General features: G+C 40.9%; 1 protein-coding gene and 1 long non-coding RNA gene across 3 annotated transcripts in view; one reads left to right on the top strand and one right to left on the bottom strand.

Moving 5' to 3' along the window:
- The window catches only part of SRBD1 (S1 RNA binding domain 1), a 176,504-nt gene that overhangs the window by 88,541 nt on the left and 60,796 nt on the right, over positions 1-27,167 (top strand). For both annotated transcript variants that reach the window (XM_083494251.1, XM_083494250.1), the window contains one exon: positions 14,661-14,743. In XM_083494251.1, coding sequence (XP_083350377.1) covers positions 14,661-14,743 — 83 coding nt within the window. The remainder of the gene's footprint in view (positions 1-14,660; positions 14,744-27,167) is intronic.
- On the bottom strand, positions 23,152-26,062 carry LOC310704603. Its single transcript, XR_014524914.1, has 3 exons — positions 25,964-26,062; positions 24,049-24,160; positions 23,152-23,236 (listed from the first exon to the last, which is right to left on the bottom strand). It is a non-coding gene; the product is annotated as an uncharacterized lncRNA (long non-coding RNA).

The following is a 27,167-nucleotide window of genomic DNA, read 5'->3' as shown; positions in this document are numbered from 1 at the left end:
ACTTTCCCCCTATTCTCAGAGTACCTTAATAGGTGTATATATTTAGCTTTAATTAAGAATTATTTTAATGACACCATTTTAAAATGTTGAGTTGGGTTTTTAAAGCAAAGGAAATATAATCTGCAGGCGTGCAACATATGTTTTGTACTTGCACATTTCGACACAGAGAAACGACCAAGGCTCAAACAAAAAAAAGCAGAATGTTCTTATTTATGGGAAGATTGAGGTTGAGCTAATCCTCATCTAATAGCTTGTGGTTGTCATATGTTTGTTTATATGGTCATTTTGTAAAATGGTGCCCATTCCACTCGCATCTGGAAGGCTCATAATATTTCAATACACAACCGTTCTTGTTGGCTTAGAACGGTGAAGCCATTTCAGTTGATGTTGCCTGGCAAGTGGTTTAAGTTTATAGGGTAACTATGTTCAAAGTGTTTGTTTAAGAGAACGGAATCCAGCAAAGAGCTTGCATATCTGATTGCAAACATTTGATCTGTGTTCCGCGACTGTGAGAAGGAGAAGAGGGAGAAACTGATTCTCCTCCTCCTCCTCTTACTATTTTCCTCAGGCATTTCCCCCCTATTATCTTGGCCTTAAATACCACAAGAAGGAGGGGAAACCTGTGAAGAAAAGGTTGGAACTGCAGCAAAAAAGGGAGGGGGGAGTCTGCCATTATGATATACAAAGCTGGTGTAGGGCAGGGCATAACTTGTGACCTATTAAGTTGAATGCAGCTCATCAGTTCTGTATTGTAGTTCACCAGTTGCTTGACATTCATCCCTCCCAATTTTTGAAGCAGCAAAAATTGAAGGTTTATAGAGCTTCTGGTGAGTAACCACACATGGCTAGTAGGTTGCATTTGGCTTTGCAAGTCACAGATTGTGCAGACCAGTTGTAGGGGGCTTCCAGGGTCTGTAGTAGCTTGGATGTGAATTTGTGCATATGTAGCCTGTCCTGTATGTAGACAGCATCTTAAAAAGCAGAGACATCACCTTGCCAACAAAGGTCTGTATAGTTAAAGCTATGATTTTCCCAGTAGTGATGTATGGAAGTGAGAGCTGGACCATAAAGAAGGTTGATCGCCAAAGAGTTGATGCTTTTGAATTATGGTGCTGGAGGAGACTCTTGAGAGTCCCATGGACTGCAAGAAGACCAAACCTCTCCATTCTGAGGGAAATCAGCCCTGAGTGCTCACTGGAAGGACAGATCCTGAAGCAGAGGCTCCAGTACTTTGGCCACCTCATGAGAAGAGAAGACTCCCTGGAAAAGACCCTGATGTTGGGAAAGATTGAGGGCACAAGGGGAAGGGGACAACAGAGGATGAGATGTTCTCAAAGCTTCCTGCATGAGTTTGACCAAACTGCGGGAGGCAGTGGAAGACAGGAGTGCCTGGCATGCTCTGGTCCATGGGGTCACAAAGAGTCGGATATGACTAAACGACTAAACAACAAAAGCCAGTCCTGTAGTGTGTGGCTCATAGGATACGGTGGGTGATTGCTACTGGCCATCATTTGGCAACTGGTTTCACCTCCAAGGCCCCCATGCCTACCCTAAGGCATTCTACTTGGTTCTGCTAGTCTACCCAATATCATGGGCACATTCGTTTCCTGAGGCACAACACTTTTAATTTTTGGCATTGAAGTGTCTGGCAGCTCTTCGCCAATAGGTGTTAAGGTGTATTGTCACTGTTGGACTGGAGGAACAGGTCAGCCTTTGGTGGCCCTGTTTCTTGGCAAGAAAGACTTTTGCCGCCCCTCCACCAACCTGCTTATTGCCAGTCTTATACAGTGCCCCACAAAACGTAATGGGATTAACCCACCAAGAAATTATAGATTTTTTTTCTGTGCTGGTGGCATTTCCCCCTTGGAAAAATCCAAACTGTACATTCTCAGTGTGTTTTGAATTCAGATGATGAGAGAGGGAGAGAATTGTGGGTTCTGAGACCTAGGAAGAGTCCTGCTAGATGAAACCAATGTCCTGTCTAGTCCAGCATCCCGTTTTGCACAGTGACCAACCATATGCCTATGGGAAGCCCTCAGTAAGGACATATGGAAAGTGTCCCTCTCCCATTGTTGTTCCCCAAAGGCTGATAGTCAGAGGTACATTGCCTCTGAACCTGGAGGTTGTCTAGTAACCATCAACAGACCTGTCCTCTTTTAATAGGTGGCTTAAAGTCATCTAAGCTAGTGGGCATCACTACCTTATGGCAGCGTATTCCTCAAATTTATTACTCAGAATTGTATGGAGTGCTTTCTCTTTGTCTCCTGCCAATCAAATTCACTGGGTGACTCCCAACTTCTAGCATTTTAACACTGGGGTTATGTGTCTCCCTATTCCCTTTTCACAACTCTGTGCCTAATTTTAACACTCCCTGGATTGCGGCCTCTGTTAATATGATGAAACAGTGCTTTCCATGCCACTACAAATATCTCCCCATATGAGGAAAGGGACGTAACTGAGCCAAATCAAGTAATATTTTATTACTTTTTCAATATAAATTGAAAAAAACATGTTTAATGTTTATTATGCATATTATTATTTAAAAGTACAAGCCAAGAGGACTTGTTGCTGCTATAGTAACAATTTTCTTCATTGTTCCTTTTCCAGATGTATTCCCCCCCCCCGAGTCCCGAAACGTGTAAGCAAATTTTAGACCCCTTTCTAAATTATTCATGTATTCCAAGCAAGATTTTCCTAGGTGTGATCTATCTTCTGATGAATCTTTTAAAATTTGTCATGGTTTTCTTTTTGCCGGCATTCTGAAAATACGGGCAAACCGTTTCAAGCCTGTTTTAGATATTGCCATCTTTATGCTGAAACGTTTTCCCCACCCACAACTGCAGTGCTCAGAATGAAGTGGCAATGTTTACATTTTTAGTATTATTCAGCACATCTCCCTATGGAGCCTATGCCTGGCAGCTGCATAACTGGATGCCATACATAGTAAGGAGGATTTAAACACTATTATTTATTACCATTTTTTATTTACGAATGCATCTTCAGACTCCTTTTTGGGTGTAACCCACACAAGACAACTTATTTCCCCAACTTGCTTCCAGTGGACTTCAGCTCCCCTTGGCTCCTGCCAGCTCAGGTCAGAGATGACGGGAGCTGTAGTTGACTTGATCAATGTCTGTGTGCTTTGGACAGCAGTTGACGTTCAAAGAATCTGTGTGAGCACCCAGATACCACCTGCATTACTAGTATAGCGTTGTGGTGTGTTTCCACGCCCTCTTTGTTGTGTCTGCTCAACTTATGGAATGATCATAGAATCATAGAATCATAGAGTTGGAAGAGACCACAAGGGCCATCGAGTCCAACCCCCTCAAGCCGGAAACACCATCAGAGCACTCCTGACATATGGTTGTAAAGCCTCTGCTTAAAGACCTCCAAAGAAGGAGACTCCACCACACTCCTTGGCAGCAAATTCCACTGTCGAACAGCTCTTACTGTCAGGAAGTTCTTCCTAATGTTTAGGTGGAATCTTCTTTCTTGTAGTTTGGATCCATTGCTCCGTGTCCGCTTCTCTGGAGCAGCAGAAAAAAACCTTTCTCCCTCCTCTATGTGACATCCTTTTATATATTTGAACATGGCTATCATATCACCCCTTAACCTCCTCTTCTCCAGGCTAAACATGCCCAGCTCCCTTAGCCGTTCCTCATAAGGCATCGTTTCCAGGCCTTTGACCATTCCTCAAAAGAGTAGCTTAAACTCCTAAAAACGAGATGCTGTAGTATTATTGCCTCTAATTTGACCTAGGTTCCCCATCTGTGGGTCTAGTGCTCTATTTCCTGGTCAAGGAAGCAGTCAGTTTTCCAGTTTACTTTACAGGGCACATTTTCATAAGAAGGGCTAGTTAACATGGTGCCCAGTCTAGCAACATCGGGAGCGCACCACTTTGGCTGCTCCTCTTGTACAGTATATAGCAAAATAACAGTGACCAAACCTGCCTGCCTGCAGGTTCTTGCCCGAGAAACAGACTTCCTTTTCTAGGAAATAGACGAGACACATGAAGAAAAGTGGGAGGGATAAGGAAAGACAATAGAGAAAATTGTTGTCGTTGTTAATTTGTACACCGCCCTATACCTGTAGATCTCACAAGATAAAATCACAACACAAAATTATTCCCTCCTTTTCACCTTAGAAACCATCCCTCCAGTTGTATTTGCATTAGGGTATGTGGACATCTTTTGCTTGCGTATCCTTTGGTTGTGAGCTGACGCGTTTGTAGCACCACTGTTTCAGCTACTGTAAAAAAATTGGGTATAAAATGCCACTCCTGAGAAGGGAATGAATTAACAGTGCTTTGAGGAAGAAGAACGTAACTCAGTTTGTTAGCCAGGCAAGGAGTCGACATTCTTCGCTTGTGGTTTTCGTTTTGTTCTGGTTTTTGCTTAAGATGAGCTTCTCAGAGCCTCCTCCCTCTCTCCCCAACAGCACTGTCAAGACACTTCACTGCTCATGGGCAAAAATGTTAAAACTGTGCGGTGGCTTTGTCATGTCAAATATGTAGCATGGAGGTGGACTGAGACCACCAAACTGTTATTAAATCACTTCTTTTGCAAGGCGCCCCAAGCTATCTGGATGATAAGATGGTATCCGTACTGAAACATCTGCATTGTATGCCAGAGATGCCGAGGTGAAAAGTGTGTGTATGAGATTCGCTTTGCCACCTGGCTCCTCCCCTCCCCTCCAGCCATGAAATTTTACATGGGTTTCCTGCATGACAGCACAATATGCTGTTGTCATGCCAGATGTTGCAATCGTGTTTTATTCCTAATTGATGACCTAAAAGGTTTTGCCTCAGCTTCGCAGGAGGAATCTTCAGGTTATGTTTCCTCAATAAACTGAAACAGCCTCGTGTTGAAGTCAAAACACTGTATCACTCTTATTTCTTTTTAATTTTAAAAGAAGCATGGTCTGACTTCACAAGATTCACTTCACACCTCCAGCCTTCAGATGTCTTGTTTTGACAACACTATTTTAAAGATTATGAATGTGCTTTGATGTTTGTCCCGGCTGACCTTTAAAAGAAACTTTTTAAACAGAATCTCTAGCCTCATCATCATCATACTTATTTTTAACTCCTTATATTTTTCTGTTGGAAAAAAAAATCCAATATCTGTGAATGAAAACACTATTCAAGATTAGTATAAGCATTTAAAAAGAAATGTGTCTCTTACTTTGCTCCCAGAAATTGATATAGAAGTCAGTTAATTTTAATGTGTTGTAAAATAATTCTACTCGACACTTTAATATTTTGTTAGAATATTTCAAAATGTCTATAGTAACTATTAATGTTATTCTTTCCCAGGGAAAGAATCCCTGTGGTATAAGTCCTGTTAGTTTGTGGCAAGAAACAACAACATAGAATCTTGTTGTGTCATGAAGACAAACAGATATATCATCAGCTTTTGTGGAACAGAAACCATGTCCCTCTGGGGATGTTCAGAAGCAGTGTGGTGCAGTGGTTAGCGTGTCAAAATAGTACTAGGCGTATCCAGTTTCGAATCCCTACTCTGGTATGAAGCTCTCTGGTTCATCTTGCGCCAGTCAGGATACTCTTCTTCTCTGTGTGTTCGACTTGTGTGTGGCCAAGTGGGGTGAGAAGGTGGGCCACTGACCCCAATCTTTGTGGTAGACCCCCAAAGGTCTGAAAAGGGGTCATCTATGTGTATATTGGGACGCGGGTGGTGCTGTGGTCTAAACCACAGAGCCTAGGGCTTGCCGATCAGAACCTCAGCGGTTTGAATCCCTGTGACGGGGTGAACTCCCGTTACTCGGTCCCTGCTCCTGCCAACCTAGCAGTTCGAAAGCACATCAAAGTGCAAGTAGATAAATAGGTACCACTCTGGTGGGAAGGTAAACGGTGTTTCCGTGCGCTGCTCTGGTTCTCCAGAAGCGGCTTAGTCATGCTGGCCACATGACCCGGAAGCTGTATGCCGGCTCCCTCGGCCAGTAAAACGAGATGAGCGCCGCAACCCCAGAGTCGTCCGCGACTGGACCTAACGGTCAGGGGTCCCTTTACCTTTATGTGTGTATAACTCTGTGCATGTAGGTCAGGGTCAAGGCTATCTTGGCCCATGATGTTGTGAAGAGAGGTACTCTCTTGACCTAATCTGACTCAGGGAATTGTTGTGAGGGATTTGTCAAAGAGGATTAGTTCTGTTCATGGTGGGTAAGACTGTTGGTGGCTAGGAGACATGCCTGTTATGTTCTCTCTCTACTGCCAGAGGCAATATGCCTCTGAACACTGGTTGCTGGAAATCATGAGGGAAGAGTGGACAATTGCGCTCATGCCTAGCTTGCAGGCTTCCCATAGGCATTGTGAGAAGGGGATACTGGGCTACATGGGGCAATGGCGTCATTCAGCAGGGCTGTTCTAATGTTCCTATTCTCCATTGCTGGCTTTCAAGGATGTCAGTGGTTGGCAGCAGAAGCTGAGAACATCTGTGCTTTGCTTTGTACCAGCTTGTAACTGAAATAATTCTGCATGGTTATATTTGCTGTTCATAATGTTTAATGAAAAGAATAAAAATCCTTTTTTTAAAAGGAAAGAAAGACAATAAATGGAAAATATTAATTGTTGGCAGCAGAGGGTGGTGCCAAGGAAAACACCCCTCTATTTGCTATTTTTAAATTCAGAGAAAAATAAAGTGTTGGCTACCGAAGGACGACCCAAACTTTGCTGTTAATTTTTACTTCAGAGTATTATGGCACTTTACATTACTTGATGTTAGGCATATATTGTCTCCGTTAGAATCAGTCTTGTATTTTATTTGCGCAGTTTTATTTTAATTTGTGTTGGCTGCTCCGATCGTGCCTAATGTAAAGGTGGGTCTCTGAACATACACAGATAAATTGGTTCTGTGCTGTGTTTGCAACTGGGCTTCCCTTCACAACTTTCTTCCTGTCTTCCTCTTCCTTTAAAAAACAAAAACAAAGCAAAACCGTCTACTCCAACCTTTTGTTACCTCTTCCCCCATTCTTCTTTGGTAAAATAATACCGCCTTTTAAAGACTGTTCTTGATCTCTTACCACTGGAGCTCCAATTGGTAATTATATGTGTGATTATTATAGGAGAGCATTTCTCTCCTAAGCTGTACTGCTTGCACTGATTAACCTTTTGTGTTTTTGACAAGAAAGGCATATGTGAAAGCCTTTGAATTCACAAGTTCTCTGTTATAGAAGCTGGCGGATCGGATGTCACCAGTGTGGTTCTTTCTAAGCCAAGCCTGCGAGCTGCCATTGTCGGTGTATGTTAAAACTTGTAATAAAGGATGTGAAAACTTGTGTGTGACCGAGCAGTGAACTTAACCTTAACTATGCATCTTTATCGGAAGGTGGGGATATAGACCTGTGAATGCAGCTCTCCGCGATGTGCGTAGGTGCGTGCCTTTGTGTTGTGGTACTGGAGAGATCTCACGTAAACAATTACGTATCGGGTTTGTTCTCTTGTCTTGAAGCATCAGTTTCTATCAAAATGCCTGTGACCCTTTCAGAGCAGTGTGTCTGTAATTATGTGTTAAGGTAAACATCATCGTTTTCTGAAACTGTTGTAGCTAATGGTTAAGAGATCACTTGGAAGGATAGGTGCCTTGTATAGTCATTCTGCATTTGTCAATCTTCTAGTGGCTACCGTTTAGAGCATGGGTAGGCAGACTAAGGCCTGGGGGCCGGATCCGGCCCAATCGCCTTCTAAATTTGGCCCATGGACGGTCCAGGAATCAGCGTGTTTTTACAGGAGTAGAATGTGTGCTTTTATTTAAAATGCATCTCTGGGTTAATTGTGGGGCATTCGTGCATTTTTTTTCTTTTTCAAAATATAGTCGCCCCCCCGCACAAGGTCTGAGGGACGGTGGACTGGCCCCCTGCTGAAAAAGTTTGCTGACCCCTGATTTAGAGCTTCTTGCCTGTTAACTTCTAGCAAGCTACCTTCACTGTACTCTTTTCAGCGCCTGCTAAAAACACTTTTGTTTAGACAAGCCTGCCCAGATACATATAATGTTTTCATCTGTTTTTAGCTTATCGTTATTTTGATTATTATTTGATTTTTTAAAATAGTTGCTTTTAATAGTTGGGTGGTTTTTTTACTGATTTTATTGCTTTATTCTTTTTGTAAAACCACTTTGAGGGGTTTTGCAAACAAACGGTATATGAATTGCATGAAATACTTACATGCATGCATGGATACAATTTCTAGGGTCGGTTGCTTCCATAAAACTCAGCTACTTTTTTCCCTGGCCAAATTTCTGTACCAATTGACAGGAGTTTCAGGGTCTTGAACTGAGAACCTTTGGTTCTGTGCGCAGCTACCTCATGCGGTGAGCTGTCAGTAGGGATCAGCAAATATTCCAATTTCAGTTTCTCATTTTCCCAGAGTTATGTCCATTCCTCCACATTTCCACATCATTGTGCAATATCTTCTTCTTTTTTTAAGTCTTTGTGAAAATTCACCAGCATTTTGGTGCAAATGTATCCTAATACACACAGTTTGTTTGTAGTTTTCACTAATGTAGGCAGACTTTTAACCTAGTACTTTTGTACACATTGCTTGGCTGGAGAACTGGATTGCAAAATTCAGTGAAGTGTGAACTTCAAAGAACGGCTGTGTTTTGGTTTGCATACCTCTTTCGGAATCTGTGCATTAGGTAAGCTCGCCTTTGAGTACAAACCGAATCAAATTTCTCCCCCCTCCCCAGCTATCAGAAATGAATTTTGGAACATTCCAGAATATTGAAAAGTATCACGAACGAAACCCACTCAGCAGATACATAAACAAGAACTTGAAAAGCTTGGAAAGGAAAATGCATGCAGCAGATTGTTACTTGCAATACAGAATCGAAATTGAGACCGCAGGGCCCTAAAGCTGACATGGACACTTCCTGGTATATCATGCCAGGCGTACCAACACACTGCAAACACCTTCTTGGAGTGACATACTCTCAGGCTTCAGAATAGCACTACCCACCTGAGTTGGCTGTTTGACCTTGCTGAACAGGAAGGACTACACATGTCTTCCTGTTTGGGGTGTGACCTAGCTGAAGCAGTGAAGTCTTTCTTTTTTTAAAAAAATAATTATTAAAGATTTTAAACATTAAATTCACATATAACCCAATACAAAACACAAAAAACAGCAAAAAAACCCCATATAATAACATATAATAACATACACACCACAAAGTCAAACGTTCCACATCCATCTTTCCTTAAGCTTTTGGACTTCCTCACATCTCCCATTTCTGCGTTCCCAGTTAAGAATTATGAACAGCAATTTATCACCTTATTTCAACACTTATTTTGTAATTTTCACCAATTATGTCCCCAACTTTAAGCATTATTGTCAAATAGTTAGACACTTAATTTAGACATAATGTTATTCCAAAGTTTATCCTATATCTCAAATCTTACTTATTCTCATGTTTCTTTCTGCTAAGTTGCTGATGCCATGTTGATTTCAGCCCTGCATCCTTCTTAGCATTCATACAATTTACAATGTTTTTGTAAGTAGTCCTTAAACTTTTTCCAGTCCTCTTCCACTGCCTCTTCTCCCAGGTCTCGGATTCTGCCAGTCATTTCTGCCAATTCCATGTAGTCTATCAGTTGCGTCTGCCATTCTTCCACGGTGGGCAAATCTTGGGTCTTCCAATATTTTGCTATAAGTATTCTTGCTGCTGTTGTTGCATACATAAAAAATGTTCGATCCTTCTTTAGCACCCTCTGACCAACAATACCCAAAAGGAAGGCCTCTGGTTTCTTAGAGAAGGTATATTTAAATACCTTTTTCAATTCATTATATATCATTTCCCAGAAAGCCTTAACCCTAGGGCAGGTCCACCAGAGGTGAAAGAATGTTCCTTCAGTTCCCTTACATTTCCAACATTTGTTATCAGGCAAGTGATATATTTTTGCAAGCTTGACTGGGGTCATGTACCACCTATATATCATTTTCATAACATTTTCTTTCAAAGCATTACATGCCGTGAACTTCACACCGGTGGTCCATAACCTTTCCCAGTCAGCAAACATAATATTGTACCCAATATCCTGTGCCCATTTTATCATAGCTGATTTAACCGTTTCATCTTGTGTATTCCATTTTAACAGCAAGTTGTACATTTTTGAAAGTACCTTAGTCTTAGGTTCTAACAGTTCTGTTTCTAGTTTCGATTTTTCCACCTGGAATCCTATTTTTTTATCCGAATTGAAAACCTCCTTAATCTGAGCATAATGTAACCAATCTCTCACTTTATCCTTTAATTTCTCCAAACTCTGCAATCTCCAAGTATCTCCATCTTTTTCTAGTATCTCCCAATATTTCAGCCATTTGGCCTCCATATTGAGTCTTTTCCGGGCCTTAGCTTCCATTGGTGACTCTAGTAAGATAGCTTCCATTGTTTTCTAGTAAGTCTTTGTATTTGATCCAGACATTAAACACTGCTTTCTTGACAATATGGTTCTTGAAAGCCTTGTGAATTTTAACCTTGTCGTACCACAAATATGTATGCCATCCGAAAGCATTGTTGAATCCTTCCAAATCCAAAACATCAGTATTCTCAAGAAGCAGCCAATCTTTCAGCCAGCAGAAAGCTGCTGACTCATAATACAACCTTAAGTCCGGCAGGGCAAACCCCCCTCTTTCTTTAGCATCAGTTAATATTTTAAACTTTATTCTGGGCTTTTTGCCCTGCCAGACAAACTTAGAGATATCTCTCTGCCACTTCCTGAAACACTCCACCTTATCAACAATCTGTAAAGTCTGAAACAAAAACAGCATTTTTGGCAATACATTCATCTTTATGGCAGCAATTCGGCCCAACAAGGAAAGTTTCAATCTTGACCAACTTTCTAGATCCTTTTTAATTTCTGACCAACATTTTTCATAATTATCCTTAAATAAATTCAGATTCCGAAGCAGTGAAGTCTTTCTGCCTCTTGTGTGTTCCTATGCAGTCCTCAACCCTGGCTGTGATGGGCAGGGCCGGATTTAGGTTTGATGAGGCCCTCAGCTACCGAAGGTTTGTATGTCCAGCTTTCCTTTCTCAACAACAAATTGTCGCTGTTTTAGTGTTGAATATATGCTATATGGTAATTTATGGACCTAATAGGTATCCAGAGCCATTTGCACATAACAAAATATGTATTTGATTGAAGTGATTGTTGAACTGAAATACAATTAACAAGAAGTATATTAATTGTGGATCCCTAAGCTATAGCTTGTTTAGCTTAAATGTAATCCGGCACTGGTGACGGGCAGCTATGACAGGGAGAATCTTTTGCTGATGGGTAATTAGGCTTTGGGAGTGACTGAAGGGTCCTGTTGTGCCAAAAAAGAATTACCCACAATGACTGATTGGAAAGATGCAAGGCTAGAACAAGGAATTGTCCAGAGATTCAGCTGCCTGTTCCCTCTGTGTGTGGATGCTTTGGACAAAATTGAGCCTTTAATTACTCATAGTACACAGTTTGAGAATTACAGAATGAGCAGTGCAGCTCATTCAGCGTTCTTTGAAGGGGCTGTAGCACTGTGGTAGAGCACATGCTTTTCACAGGTTCAAGTCCCAGTTATCTCCAGGTAGGGCTGGAATAAGACCTCTGTCTGAAACCATGGAGAGATCTACAGTCAGTGTAGAGAATATTGGGCTATACGTACCAGGGGTCTCTGTATGAGGCAGCTTCCTATCTATTAACACAAATTATCGAAACAAAGGCCTGCAACTCCCTGGCTTTGGGATAAATAAAAAGTTTAAAAGTTAAGCTTTTAAAACCCTCCATTGATATTATTAGTGTGGGCTTTTAAAAAGCCAAATAGCTATGTGTGATCCGGGTGCAGATCCAATGGAAAAATTCATTCTGTCCCCAGAAGACCACTGATCTAGCAGAGCAATCCAGCTGGCAGAGGTGGAGGGAGGCCAATTTATGGAGTAACAGTTTTAATCTGTTGGTGACTCTTCAGAGCAGTGGTACACTGAGGGCTGCAAGGGAAGGGGTAGAATTTGAAATCTCCATTGTCAGCAGTGAAATCTTGATCCAGCTCAAAATATGCTTCCACTTAATTGGACAACTCTGTATGAGTGTGCATCTATCTATCTGTCATCTATCTATCTATCTATCTATCTATCTATCTATCTATCTATCTACCTACCTACCTACCTCAATCTATGTTGAGATTCCAGCATTACATGGGGGTTGGACTGGATAATCCTTGGAGGCCCTTCCAATTCCATGATTCTGTGATCTATTGTAGTCAACTAAAAGTGTTTAATTGGCTTGGCCATCTGTTAGCTATTGCAGCTCTAATAATAAAATAAATGATGTTTGTTCTCTGCAGAATAGCAACATACCGTATTTTTTGCCCCATAGGACGCACCGCCCTATAGGACGCACCTAGTTTTTTTTTGGGGGGGGGGAATAAAGAAAAAAAAATTCCCCCCAGGCACGGGGCTGGCGCGGGGGAAGCCCGAGCTTCCCTCGGCCCCAGCCCCCAGAACAACCTGCTGTCCGCAAGCCTAGGGAGCCGCGCCGGTCTCCCCAGGCTTACGGAGAGCTGCGCGGAGCCTGGGAGCGCAGGCAGTGCTGCGCAACCCTCTGGAGCCCGGCACAGCTTGGCGCTGGGCTCCCAAGGGTTGTGCAGAGCTGCCGGAAGCCTGGAGAGCGAGAGGGGTCGGTGCGCACCGACCCCTCTCGCTCTCCAGGCTTCAGCGAAAGCCTGTATTCGCCCCGTAGGACGCACACACATTTCCCCTTCATTTTTGGAGGGGGAAAAGTGCATCCTATAGGGCGAAAAATACGGTATATAGATAGAGATATATAGACCTTTTTGAGAAAACATTGCTCTCGGGTTACTATTTGATGAGAAATTAGTTGAGATATTGGTTACAGTGATATCACGGTATTGTCATTTGAGGACATGCCAAGGAGTGTGTGCATACTTTTGTGTGCTTGAACAAACGCTATGCAAATACAGTGGTACCTCGGGTTACAGACGCTTCAGGTTATAGACTCCGCTAACGCAGAAATAGTACCTCGGGTTAAGAACTTTGCTTCAGGATGAGAACAGAAATTGCGCGGCAGCAGTGGGAGGCCCCATTAGCTAAAGTGGTACCTCAGGTTAAGAACAGTTTCAGGTTAAGAACGGACCTCCGGAATGAATTAAGTTCTTAACCAGAGGTACCACTGAATATCAATATAAACTATCCAGGACTAGCAACAACAATGCAATAGGAAGATTGGACCATGCACACAGTGTCAGATATCTGGTTGCAGTTGATACACAAACTTAGTAAATATTAGTGCAATGTATGTGACGCGGGTGGCGCTGTGGTCTAAACCACAAAGCCTAGGGCTTACTGATCAGAAGGTCAGCAGTTTGAATCCCTGTGACGGGGTGAGCTCCCGTTGCTTGGTCCCTGCTCCTGCCAACCTAGCAGTTTGAAAGCACATCAAAGTGCAAGTAGATAAATAGGTACCGCGCCGGCGGGAAGGTAAACGGCGTTTCTGTGCGCTGCTTTGGTTTGCCAGAAGCGGCTTAATCATTCTGGCCACATGACCCGGAAGCTGTCGGCAGACAAATGCTGGCTCCTTGGCCTATAGAGTGAGATGAGCGCCGCAACCTCAGAGTCGTCCGTGATGACCTAACGGTCAGGGATACCTTTACCTTTATCTTTATGTGACCGAGGTAACTGATGACTACAGTATAAGAGAGCATATATGATGCATGATAACGTTTATGTTTTGAAACTGTGTACTGAAAACAACCATTTCAACTCAGATGTATAAATTTTGCACATGTAGCTAGAATATGTAGCTAGAATATTTGTAGAGCTATGTAGCTAGAATATTTGTAAAGCTATGTAGCTAGAATATTTGTAAAGTTATAACTTTGGATATTTTCACAGAACAGGGCAGCTACAAGTGAAATTCATATTTCTTAAAATGTTCACTTAACAAAATCTATCCACAGCATCCATTAATTGATTAATTCTACTGAATGAAAAATAGACTTCTGTTTATTTCTTTATTTAAAGATTTATAAACGGCTTCCTGGGAAATATTTCCAAAGTAGTGTACAGCAGACTGAAAAAATATTAACAGTGTTCTTTTTAAAAAGAGACGGAGAAAAGTGAGCAACTGATTAAGAGGGCCACACATCACAGTAATCTGATATTTTATGTTCTGATTGTCTAAATTACTAAATTACCCAGATTTCCAGCTCCAAATGTGGTGTAAAATAAATTTTGTTAACTATTTATGTAATTTGCCTAAGCTAATTTTATGTTTGCTTCAAAAGTTGGTTAATGGTGTGTTTGTGTTGATATCTGATTACGGAGGCATGTAGGTTCCTCTTACTTAATCTCATACTTGCATTTTTAAAAAGTAGACCTCAAAAAAGTTTACATAATGTGATTAGTTTCTAGAGGTGCTTTGATGAAAATGTGCTACATATTTTTACAATAAAATGGCATTTTCTCATGTGAAACTCCCCCCCCCCCCGCGCCCCACCCCTGGTATCCTGTAACTTTATTTTTCTTGCTCCACAGAATGAAAGTTACCAACACTGGACAGATGCAACAAAATGTACTTACTTAGTCCTACATTTCACGGGACACCATTCTTATTTTTTATTTATTTTTTGCTCTTTTCTCTCCCCCCCCCCCCAGTTTCCATTGCGAGACGAGTGCAGGACCCATTAGCTGAGCTAGTGAAAATTGAGCCCAAACACATTGGAGTTGGAATGTACCAGGTAAGGCAGTGCAGATCATTTTAATCTAAGTATAATCCAACCTGATATGAAGGAACACTGAAACAGTGCTTGGTAATTAAGTGTCAACTAGTTATATGTCTGCTTTAAAAGATTTGTGGAATGGTAATAAATATTTATAAGTCCTGGTGCAGGTTTTTTCTTTAAAAATTCCCTGGCTTTAACGATTGCGACTGAGACTTAGCGATGGCTGCAGCCAGATTTATTGTCTATTAAAAACATCAGATCAGGCTGGTAACCTGATCTGCAAAGCCTTCTCTCTTTCACATTGCTACAACAATGGGTTGGGTTTTTTTAAGCCCTCTTGGGAAAACACTATAAGATATTGATTCTCCACTCAGAGGCTATTGGCCTATATCCTCGTCTATGACATTTCTTCAGCTATTTGATCCGGGAGCCTTTATTCCCCATTCCTTTAAAATTAATTAAATATGAAGTGGAAACATTTTAATGATTAAAAAATACATTTGAGCAAATACGTATGTTAGCATATAGTGGAAATCTCCAGTGTTTTTGAAATTGGCAGTGGTGTATATAGTACAGTGGTGCCCCGCAAGACGAATGCCTCGCAAGACGGAAAACCCGCTAGACAAAAGGGTTTTCCGTTTTTCAATGCGCTTCGCAGGACGAATTTCCCTATGGGCTTGCTTCGCAAGATGAAAATGTCTTGTGAGTCTTGAGATTTTTTTTCGCTCCCCCCCCCTTTTTCTAAGCCGCTAAGCCTTTAATAGCCTTTTAGCAGCTAAGCCGCTAAGCCTTTAATAGCTGCTAAACCGCTAATAGCGCTAATCCGCTAAGCCGCTAATAGGGTTGCTTCGCAAGACGAAAAAACCGCTAGACGAAGATACTCGCGGAACAGATTAATTTCGTCTTGCGAGGCACCACTGTATGTGGCCATGAACATGTAATCCGTTGCAATGAAAACCATTTTCAAAAGTGTAAATCTGATGGTTTTTTCCCTTCATTGGGGGGGGGCATCCAATGTAGTGTGGAAAGTGGCATGGGGGTTGCAGGAAGAAACACTGGAAATAGTATTTACTTCTTTTACAGTAGCTTTAGTGGTCACCTTCGGTGTTTCAAAAGCAGAAGAGCAGCTGTGGTTTTTAGCCACAATACTAAACAACAAAAATTCTATCAATTTTTTTTGTGGGTGCTAGGTTATACTAGGCCTTCAAAAATGTCCAGACTTCAGGAAGTGAATCTCATATTTGCTAGATCCTTCTCACCAAGCTGACACTGTTAAGGAGGCAGTTTGTCAAACTTAGAGTTCTCCTAAATATTTGAGAGTCAGGTGCACTGATTTTTGTTCCATAAAATCTATACCCGCTTGATTGTAAAAGCAGAAAAACAAAACCCTCAAAGCAGTTTACAAAAAGATAAAACAATATCAAAGTGAGATCACAACCATACTTTAAAGCATACAAAAGTTAAAATACTAAAAAAATACTATCAATTACCAGATGCTTGGAACCCACGTGACTTCTATTGATGCATGTTCTGATCATTGACGTTTCTCCACAGAGCTAAAAGAAAAGCAAACGTCTTGTGCTTATTGTATCAGAGAACACAAATTAAAACATTTCGAAAAGGAATTGGGTCCAAGCACATTTTTATAAGTGAGTTTAGTAACCAAACATTGTAGGGGGGCCTTGGTTGTTCTTGTTGTTGTTTTTAAATCTTGGTCTCAATTCATGATCAAAATAATTTGGCAGCATTCCTAGTGAGAGCATATAAATCAAAGGAGTGGAGGGCCTCACATATGTGATCTGTTGTTGCTGCCACTAGATCAAACATTGGCATGAGCTCCCTTGAGAGCACTGCCTGGTGTTTTAAAGGCTATGCAGGCCTGCTGAGGAGACCAGGTACCGAAATTAATACTCTGGCGTGGGCGAGATGACAAGTGTGTCTTGCCGGTTCCTCCCTGCTCCTCCAGTGACAGCAGAGAGTAGACAATACCTTTAGGTAGACAAAACCTCTTGTCAGAAGTTTTTAAGTGAAAATATCACCCCAGAAGGTATATAAGATGCATGCTCAGTGATGTAAAGGAATTCTGAATCACCAGAGCATTCAGTGCCACTTAGGGAGACAAATTGTTCAACTTGTGTGTCAAAAGTGTTATTATCCTTCGGCAACAGAACAAGTCTAAGGGGAGCGGATTAAATTTTTGTGACTTTTCTTCCTTTAAGCGTACATAGTTGTTTGTTTTCAGCTGAACAGCTGAAGGAAGAAGAGGAAGAGGAAGACCTTTGGGATTAAGTCCACCTAGGGGTAAAAGTAAATACACTTGGCTAATAGTTGTTCTGTGGTAACAAAGTACCAGCATCACCCCAGATCAGTGGAGGGTTGAGACTTCTGTAAGATGGAGTCACAGCGCAGTCTTCTCCTACGTAGCCCAGGATTTCTTAAGTTACAGAGGCCCTTAAGTTTCTTTAGAGCAGAAAAGATTAGCCCTGTACTGGATCATTTGCCACAAATTTAACAGCAAAAAAAATCTGCACCATTTTGACGTTGCAGATTTTATTGACCAGCCATATTTGCGAACGCAGCTTGAAAAAAAAAATCATTTCAGTAATAAATTCCTCCTTGTTCTACACTCTGAAATCTTCTCTCCTTAACACATTTGGGAAATTAACATCCTTTAAGCATATGAGAGATAATGTGTATAGTTTTTCAAGCCCCCAGAAGGGAAGCATACTTGGTTCCAGATGTAACTGCAGCATTTTGTGTCAAATAAAATCTGCGAATAATGCTTTTATATGTAGACTCCTTAAGGGAAAACAGTTGAACTAATTTCTCCCCCTAGTTCCATGTATTGCTCCAGGGTCCTGATCAAAGAAGGATTTTATAAAGTATAATTGGAATACCTAATGTGAAGTTTAAATACAATGCGGCTAACGCCATGCCTTCTCCTCTTGCCCTCGTTCTGGCCTTCTCCTCTTCCCTTGGTGGTTTAATGTGTAGCGGGTTTCTCCCCCCACCCCCTTTCCTTTCCCCAAACATTTTGTTCTGGGGCCTTTTCCATTCCAAAATGAAACTGGATATTTTACAGTCAAGCTTTTTGGTAACTTAAAAAAAATAAAAATCAAGATTGACAGAAAGGGGCTAGAGACCATTTTCTTAAAATAACCTATTGGAAGTTGAGGGAACGCTGTTTCACGAAGGGTCGCTTCCCCTTTAATTGACAGTGGGAGATTTCCTTTCATAATCTCAAGTGTCCTGTCGGTATTGCTGTCATATGAATCTAGGCTGGGTTTTAAAGTTTTTGCACCTAATTCTTTCGACATTTAGTGCCATGAATAGGCCCATTAAATTGTAGCAGGGTCTTCTCAGTTGGATCCCATTGGGAAGCCAACAGTTCTTCGCTGTTGGCAAGGAGAGTGGATGTTTTTCTATCTGCTCTCGGTATGCAGTTTTTATGCTTGGGCTAAGCCCAATGATCAGTGTATGCAGTCAGGCTTTGTTGAAAGGGAATATTGGGATCCCTCTCGTGATACGTTCCGGGACTGACTGCATAACATCACTCCTGGTTAAGTGAATTGCACTTTAGCAGCTGTTCAAAAAGGTTCTATCACGCAAGTTGTGACCCTCTTAAGAATGCACACCGGGGTAAGGAACTTATGGCACTACAGAATGAGAAGCCTATCTCAGAAGACACTTCTATATTTTTGAATTATGTGGGCTTTGGGTTCTCCTGCCTTTGGAATGAGACAGGTGGTTTCTGAAGAGATGGCCTTTTCTGTGTTGGCAACCTGGCCTTGAAACTCCTTGCCTAGGAGAGTTGCCACTGATAGAAAATGGAAACTTCTGAACAACCATAATTTTTAATTATGGAGCGGACATATGTTTATTACATGATATCAGTTTCAGTGGGTTTACACTGAACTTCACTTCAAATGTTTTCCACTTCGATAAGTACAAATCTGAGATAAGATGTGGATCTTTCAAAAACTAAAATTACAGCTTTCCACGTCTGAGGAAGTTTTAACAAACACACTTGTCACACAAAATAATCACATTGTTGAAATTTTAGTATCAGTGAATAGGAATCTGTTAGGAGGTTATGAATTTTCCAACCTTTAGAGATTTCCACACAATATGACAGCTTTTCAAGGTTAGATGCTTCACTCTAAAAGAACCATATACTAAAAATCTTGTGCTTTAAGGATCGAGGGGAGATGTGTATGTTTACTCCACATACACAAACCCGTAGATATAATAGATACTCAGTGTCTTTCATCTTTACAACTTACTGCTGTTTTACACTTGAAGGCAAAGATGTACATAGATTCCCTGTGTTTACTTCAGTAGTCCTGGATTGTGTGTGTGTAACTGATAGAAACTATGTGTATAGATGTGTTTTTCCACTTAGTGCTTAGAAATGTATATATGAATAGGACTGCAGGGTATTTCAGGTACAATAGAAGGCTGGTGTCTTGAGACAGTTGCTTGCAAAAAGTGATTTTGAGGGATGATGTGCTGCTGAGTGATTTTTAAACCTCTGAGGTGTGATTATGTCATAACAACTATAACTTCTGGACTTGCTTTATTACTTTTATTAAAACAAATATGTATGAAGGGACTTTGTATTCTTTTCGTGTGTGTGATGAGGGAAATGAGGTGGTTAATTTATGAGGTGAACAGAACTTCCAGAGAGCAGAGTGCCATTTGCTTAGATGTGCTTAAACCACACATTTTGCAGGGAAACAATTGTTCAGTGGTCTGATTTGTGGGGTTTTGCTGTCAACGTTAAACTGTGCAGTCCCCCCCCTTCCAAACGGCTATTTTACATTTTTGCCCCCTTTGTCCCAAAGTAATTGGTTTTCTGTCTTTTAACGAAGTGGCATTATATCAAATAATAATATTAGTGGTGGTCACCCACTCTTAACATCTTTCTGAGTGCAGAATGCAACTCCAGCTTCCATGAAATGACCATCAAGCTACTGCTTAACTCAGGCTTCCTCAACCTTGGCCCTCCAGATGTTTTGAGACTACAATTCCCATCATCCCTGACCACTTGTCCTGCTAGCTAGGGATCATGGGAGTTGTAGGCCAAAAACATCTGGAGGGCCAAGGCTGAGGAAGCCTGGCTTAACTACTTCAGTGAATATATGATAAATGTTATATATGAGGTTTGTGTATTTTGGTCATTTCTTAATCAGTTTACTTGTCTTTGTACTGAATACAATATATGTGCTTACATGAACATTTAGAGAACATTTAAGATCGTAACTGGAATCACTAGTGAATACTAAAAAAATATGTAGGACTCAACTAAAACAATGGGCAAATTGGTCTATGTCACTTTTGATTGCATTTACCTATAACTCTATTCTGTTTCCACATTATTCCACAGGTTGTTGTTGTGGTGGTGGTGGTGGTTGTTTTTAAGTTTGCTTAGAATACAGATTTAGGGTGCAATGATATGGTCTTTGGGAGGATGTGCCAGGGGCAATAGAATAGATGAGAACTACCCCTCTGGTGTCAAGAGACAGAGTTCTGATTCTGAAAAGGTTGATCTGATATCAGTCAGAGCCTCCTTCTCCATAGATGACAGTGCTCCAAATTAGCACCTCTTGTTCCATTTATGCAATGGTTTACCCTGCTGCAACAGGACTTATCCCCTTCCTCCTCTCATATGTCTAAATCTTTTATTAGGGTTTCCCCAATCACCCAGAGCACTTTTTTTGGGGGGGGTATCCGCAGGGGGAGGATGGGGGGAGAATTCCATTGTGCAAGCTCAAATCCTTGCGATAATGGAATTAGGGCATTGGGTACCGCCCTTGAGAGCCATCGGTGGTGTAGTGGTTAAGAGCAGTAGACTCGTAATCTGGTGAACCGGGTTCGCGTCCCTTCTCCTCCACATGCAGCTGCTGGGTGACCTTGGGCTAGTCACACTTCTCTGAAGTCTCTCAGCCCCACTCATCTCACAGAGTGTTTGTTGTGGGGGAGAAAGGGAAAGGAGATTGTTAGCCGCTTTGAGACTCCTTGGGGTAAATATAAAGCGGGATATCAAATCCAAACTCCTCCTCCTCCTCCTCCTCCTCCTCTTCTTCTTTTTCTTCTTCTTTGTGATGGCAACAGTTCCTTTGACAACCTGGCCCAGCGAATGTTGGCATTCTGATGTTGGTACGGCGAAAAAGGGGACATCCCAGATGGCAGGTTGGATCCAAAGCTGTCCCTGACATGCCTCTAAATGAGGGGGGGGGGGAATAGACACACTTTTGAGCATGTCTGTAAGTCTTTACACCCCAATTGTTTCTAGTGAGACAGAAAATAAAACATAGGGTTGTTGTTTGTTTAAAAAATAGTTTCTTAAGGACAGAAGCTGAGAGAAGAACACAGAGCAAGGCATTGGATTTCACCTTAATATTTCTTATCCATGTTAGGATTGTAATCCTAAAAAACCATGTTGTGCCTCCCTAACTGGAGGCGGTGTGCTTCTGAATACCACATGCTGGAAACCACAGTAAACCCATTGCGCTCAGGTCTTGCTTGCAGGTTTCCCATAAGCATTAGGCTGGTCACTGTGAAAACAGGATGCTTAACTAGAGCAGGGATCAGCAACCTTTTTCAGCCATGGACTGGTCCACTGTCCCTCAGACCATGTGGTGGGCCGGACTATATATTTTTTTTTGGGGGGGGATGAATGAATTCCTACACCCCAAAAATAACCCAGAGATGCATTTTAAATAAAAGGACACATTCTGCTCATGTTAAACCACCAGGCAGGCCCCACAAATAACCCAGAGATGCATTTTAAATAAAAAGACACATTCCACTCATGTAAAAACACGCTGATTCCTGGAGTGTCCATGGGCCGGATTAAGAAGGCGATTGGGCCGCATCCGGCCCCTGGGCTTTAGATTGCCTACCCCTGAACTAGAGGGACAGCAGGGCTCTTTGCACATTCTTAAGATAGAATTTGCTACTTTAGCTGCGAGCATCTCTTGCATCCATGCACCAAATTCCCTGCTCCAGTAATCTGCTTCATCCCTTCTTATACACTGCTGGGCTATACAAACTAGATGGGCCTTTGGCCTGGTCCAGCAGGACTCTCTTATGTTCCTGTGCATTCAAATAGCCGAGAATCTGGTTTCAGCCTTCAAATAAGTGTGAAATCTGGTAGACTGTTAGGTTCTGATACATGCATCAGTCCAACATTACATATAGGAATTACATTATACGTAGGAATTTTGAAAGTTAGAATTTGTCAAGCATCCCTCCCTACTCATATAAAAGGGTTTGTCTTGTGCTTGGCTTGGTACATTGTTTTTTTTACTGTATTTTTTTTCAACAGCTGACCCCCAAGTCATATCAAAATCTGTTTCTTTCCTTTCATTCAACAGTGTAACACTGTTGCTTTTCTCTCTCCTTATAACTGGTTGTAAACAATTTTGTTGTAGTGTCTCTTTTTCTACAATTATACAATTCTTTTTTTAAAAAATGTTCCAGAAGCAGAAAATAAACTCTGAGGCCCATTGGGCTCCTAGAACTAGCTGAACAATTACCGTATTTTTTGCTCTATAAGACTCACTTTTTCCCTCCTAAAAAGTAAGGGGAAATGTGTGTGCATCTTATGGAGCGAATGCAGGCTGCACAGCTATCACAGAAGCCAGAACAGCAAGAGGGATTGCTGCTTTCACTGTGCAGCGATCCCTCTTGTTGTTCTGGCTTCTGAGATTCAGAATATTTTTTTTCTTGTTTTCCTCCTCCAAAAACTGGGTGCGTCTTATGGTCTGGTACATCTTATAGAGCGAAAAATATGGTATTTTGATGCTGGCTGAGGTTCTAAAAATCTTTGAAACTTTTGCGAAGCTGTATAATTTAGCATGAAAAAGTTACCAAGATTATTTTAAAAACTTCTTTAATCTTTTTGTTTCTCTACTGTTCCCAATTTTAATCAATATTCTACTTCATCCTGTGACTTTAGCAACATAGTGTCACACAGTCAATATTTTTAAAAGGGGTTGTGTTCTTTTCTTTTCTGTTTTCTATAACAGATATGTATATAAAGCATGCATTTTTGGTTGTGTTTTACAATTTCATACTTTCTAGATTTTATCCGTCTAACAACTTTTTTGCAACGACTCTCCCCCTCAAAACAACACTCTTGTTATAGAAACTAATATCTTGTTTTATTATACAGTGATTATTATCTTTGACCTTTATTTTTGGATCACCAACAAAAATATACACTTTTTTCTATGTCAGTCATTGTCTAAAATTTCATCTTTGTTCTGCTTTCCATTACATGCCATGAATTATATGAAATTAAATTAATCGCTACTCTAAACAAAAATTAAATGTGCCGTAATCCAGAGTTACGTTGTTTGCTTTTACAACTGTAAGTCATAAGTAATTAATTTTCCTTGGAAAATTAATTCACTTACCATTCCCAGTAGCATCATATGTTGACACAGGATTATAGATAGTTTAATGTTTTTCTTCAGCAAGTTGGCCTCAACTTTGGAAGACCTTAAATCAAAACAAATTCAAATTTACTCAACTGCATACATTCAGGGTTATTTAAGATGAATGTTGTCTTTATTGCTGTCATCCAGATGATGATTCTAAAACTGCATTCAAACTTTTGCAAAAATCATATGCCTGCGGACAGTTTGCCAATTTCTTCTTTTTGTTTTGTTTCACATTTCCTCCAATGTTAAGTTCAACCAAGGTTGACCACTACAAGACTAAACAAGGAAACTCACCAAAACTTCAGCCTCAGGATTTTTGAGAAGTGTGATAAAAACTTAAATGTTTGGCTTGTTTTGGAGGGGATTTGTGTTAAGCTGGCAGAGGTATGTCCATTTTATGTTGCATGTTGGACCCAAAGGTTTCCTTCCTTTCATAGAAAGATCTTCCTGTGTTGAAAGAAGATGCCTTCTGTTGGAAGAAGGTAACCCCTGAATATAACACATTGCCTTGTGTTTTTCGTTGGGGTTTTTTCTCCACCTGCTGCCATTCTAATACTGTGGGTTATAAAAGTAAATTGAGCAAGTAATTCTGGAAAAGAACCTTTTAAATGAATAAATAAATAAATTCAAATAAATGAATGATTTAAATCAGGCATAGGCAAACTCAGCCCTCCAGATGTTTTGGGGCTACAACTCCCATCATCCCTAGCTAACAGGACCAATGGTCAGGGGGTAATGGGAGTTGTAGTCCCAAAACATCTGGAGGGCTGAGTTTGCCTATGCCTGATTTAAATCATTCCAACAATGAATGTCAGTGACTCCAATAAGAACTCTTTCAGAACACAAGGGGAACAACTTGCATATACTTACCTTACAGAATTAACATGATCTCTATACAAATGTACATGGTGGACCTTAGGCCTTCTTCTAACTAGCAGTTTTTTCCTTTAGTATCACATTCATTTGGCAATGAGATTCCAGGCTGCATACAACAAAGTAGTTTTGTTAGCACAGTAATTGCTGTTTGTGCAGTGGAAGTTCACACGTCTTCCCCTGTGACCCTGAAGCCTCCTTAAATCTGCTCTGGAGGGGGGGGGGACCTCAGAAAAGATTTGGAGGACTCGGGAAGAAGTTATGGATATGCACAGTCCTTGGGCTAACAAAACAATGTTATTACGATACTGTGTTTTAGAGATCTGTGCATGCACGCACACACAAAATCATGTGATCATCATGTGATCATCTTTAGCTGTCCCTTGGGATCCCTTCCAACTCAACAATTCCAAGATTCTATGTTGTGAATCGCATGAGCAAAAGTTTCCCATCCCATGGCTTAACAGAAAAGCCAGAAAGAGAGATTGATGTGCATTATAATGAGTGAAATAAGTATTTGATCCCCTATCAACCAGCCAGATGTCAGGCTACCTGGTATCTTCACTGTATGTAACGAGCTGAGATTAGAACCAATAATCTGATTAGGAGGTAATGGCAAACTGTGATGATAGCAAATCCTGGAACGGAGTGGGAGGTCTCTGTCTCTGTAAAATAACTTAAGTGACTTGTAAACAAATTGAAAACCAAGAAATAAAAGGAAACATTTCTGCTAAAGGTCCCCTGAGTTAATTATTCCAGGTGATCAGAAGAAGTGGTTACTTACAAGCCTGGTTAATATAAAAGGCTCCTATAATAGGGTTAGATATCACGATACACATTTAAAGTGTGGTAGGCTTTTTGACCTTTAGTGTCCATTAAAATATATCTTTTAGGAGGGTGTATATTAAGACCTACATTAAATATACACGCTGAGGCCATAATACTTTTTAAAAAAAGAAAAAGCCAAGCTTTATGATGCTACTGTTTTGTTAAAGTTTTCCTCCCAGTTTATTGAATCTTGATTGCCAGTGTAAGGATTTTGTGCCTTAACAGTAAAATTTTATACTGGAATGAAATTGGATTTTTTTTTTTTTTGCCTCCGCCCCTCTCCGCCCCAAATGAATAAATAGCAAGACCTTGATTAGTAACCCCCTGCATTCATGCAAAATGCAACCACCAATTCACAAAGGCACATTTATAACTTAAGCTTTGGCTTGTTTGAACTGTAACACTGCCGCCACTGGAGTTTCACCTCGGAGACTTAAATAAATATAAATAAACTAAAGTAATAAACACTATATGTTTTATGGAGCTGAAAAAGATTTCTCCAGGCTAACAACCTCTTGGCAAACTCAAACTAAAAGAAAGAAAGAAAAATAATTTGATTCACTTGCATCTTGAGGTCCCGGGCAACCAACTAGCATGAATGGTGAAAATAAAGGCCTTGCACTACTTTTTATAATGTTCTGAGCATATAGAAATACTCCATGAATAATCCTTTTGAGAGTAATGCATAATACATTGATAATATGGAAGTCTAAAAGCACGACAGAAAGAACAGAGGGTGATACAGCGTATACATTACAGCAAATATATCTAGGCTAGGCTGATTAGTGTTTGAAGTTTGGAGAACAGAATCGGCCCTATCAGTAGGCAGAGTGTGGTGGCAGTAGATGTTGGGAAGCAAGGGGAGAGAGTGAAATTTTGGAGGACAAAACTGCCTGTGCATCAGTGACTGCTCTGTGGCCCGTCATTGAGTCTGCGCCCTCAACTGCACTGTCTTGTCCTAGGGTTGAATTAAGATTTTTGGGGGAGGGAGATGACATCTACAGGCAGAAACATGTCTTGAGGTGGCTCTGCAGAATAAAAATTATTTCAGACAACTCAAAGAAGGCTTGAAACATGATTTCACCTATTGGTTCAGGAAGTGTAAATTTGCTGGATGTGCAGTAAAAAGCGAACTGGAACAATTTTTTCTCCAGTCACGGCTGACCAAAATACTGACTGCTGGATTCGGCGGGTGGGGTGTTGGTCCTTGAGCAAGTTAAGGAAGGCCTCTGGAAACCAATTTATGAGCTTCATATTCACTCCTGTGAGTAACGCCTCAGTACCTGTGGAAAAATTGTGTGAATCTGGTGTGTGTATAAATTCTTCCCTCTGAATCACTGAGTTGCAATGGACATCTGATTTAAAGCCTCAGACCTTGTTATTTTTGACAGTCCAATGTGATATACAAGATTTCAGCCATGTTTTCTTTTTAGCTAAAGTGTTTCTCAGGCACTGAAGAAACCTGAATATAAAGATTCTATGGCTGGCTTGGAGAAACAGATTCTGTTGCACTTGGGACTTTGTAAACCCCAAAAAGAGAAGGAAATAGTGTTTTTTAAAAATCTCCCTGTTTTAAAGATGGTAGCGGCTACTTGATTCTTGGTGTTTCCTTGGCAGCACTGTTACAGTATAATTCTTTTCGATTTAATAAACGTGACTTGCACCTTAAGATTATATCCCTGTTCCTCTTCTAATTTTTTTCATAAACGTCTTAATAATTTTCATAACAATACTTAATAATAATAATAATAGATTATAATAATAATGTCTGGCATTTATTTAGCACTTCCAAGTGTTCAAAGTACTTAATTCTCACAGAAATCCTTGGAGTCACAAGATGGCTAACCATTGGCCCTCCAGATGTTGCTGGACTACAATTCCCAACATCCCTAACCATTGGCCAGACTTACTAAGGCTGGTTGGAGTCCAACAATGCCTTTCGGAGGACCACAGGCTAATAACCCATATTTTAAAGAAAGTCCATATCTCATCTCCATTTTGCAGGTCATGGAGGGACTGTCAAGTCTGAGAGAGAGACTAGACTTGGCCCTCCAGCTGTTTTGGGATTACAGTTCCCATCATCCTTGACCACTGGTCCTGTTAGCTAGGAATGATGGGAGTTGTAGTCCCCAAACAGCTGGAGGGCCAAGTTTGGCCATCACTGACCTATGGGCACTTAGGCTGCAGTTCTATACATCGAATCATAGAATTGTAGCGTTGGAAGGGACCCTGAGGATCATCTACTCCAACCCCCTTCAGTGCAGGAATAATCAGCTCTCCCATACAGG

The sequence above is a fragment of the Podarcis liolepis genome (genome assembly GCF_965112155.1).
Source record: "Podarcis liolepis genome assembly, chromosome: 3".
In the NCBI taxonomy this organism is placed as follows: domain Eukaryota; kingdom Metazoa; phylum Chordata; class Lepidosauria; order Squamata; family Lacertidae; genus Podarcis; species Podarcis liolepis.
The sequence above is the reverse complement of the archived record's forward strand: the minus strand, read 5'-3'. Positions and strand labels throughout refer to the sequence as shown.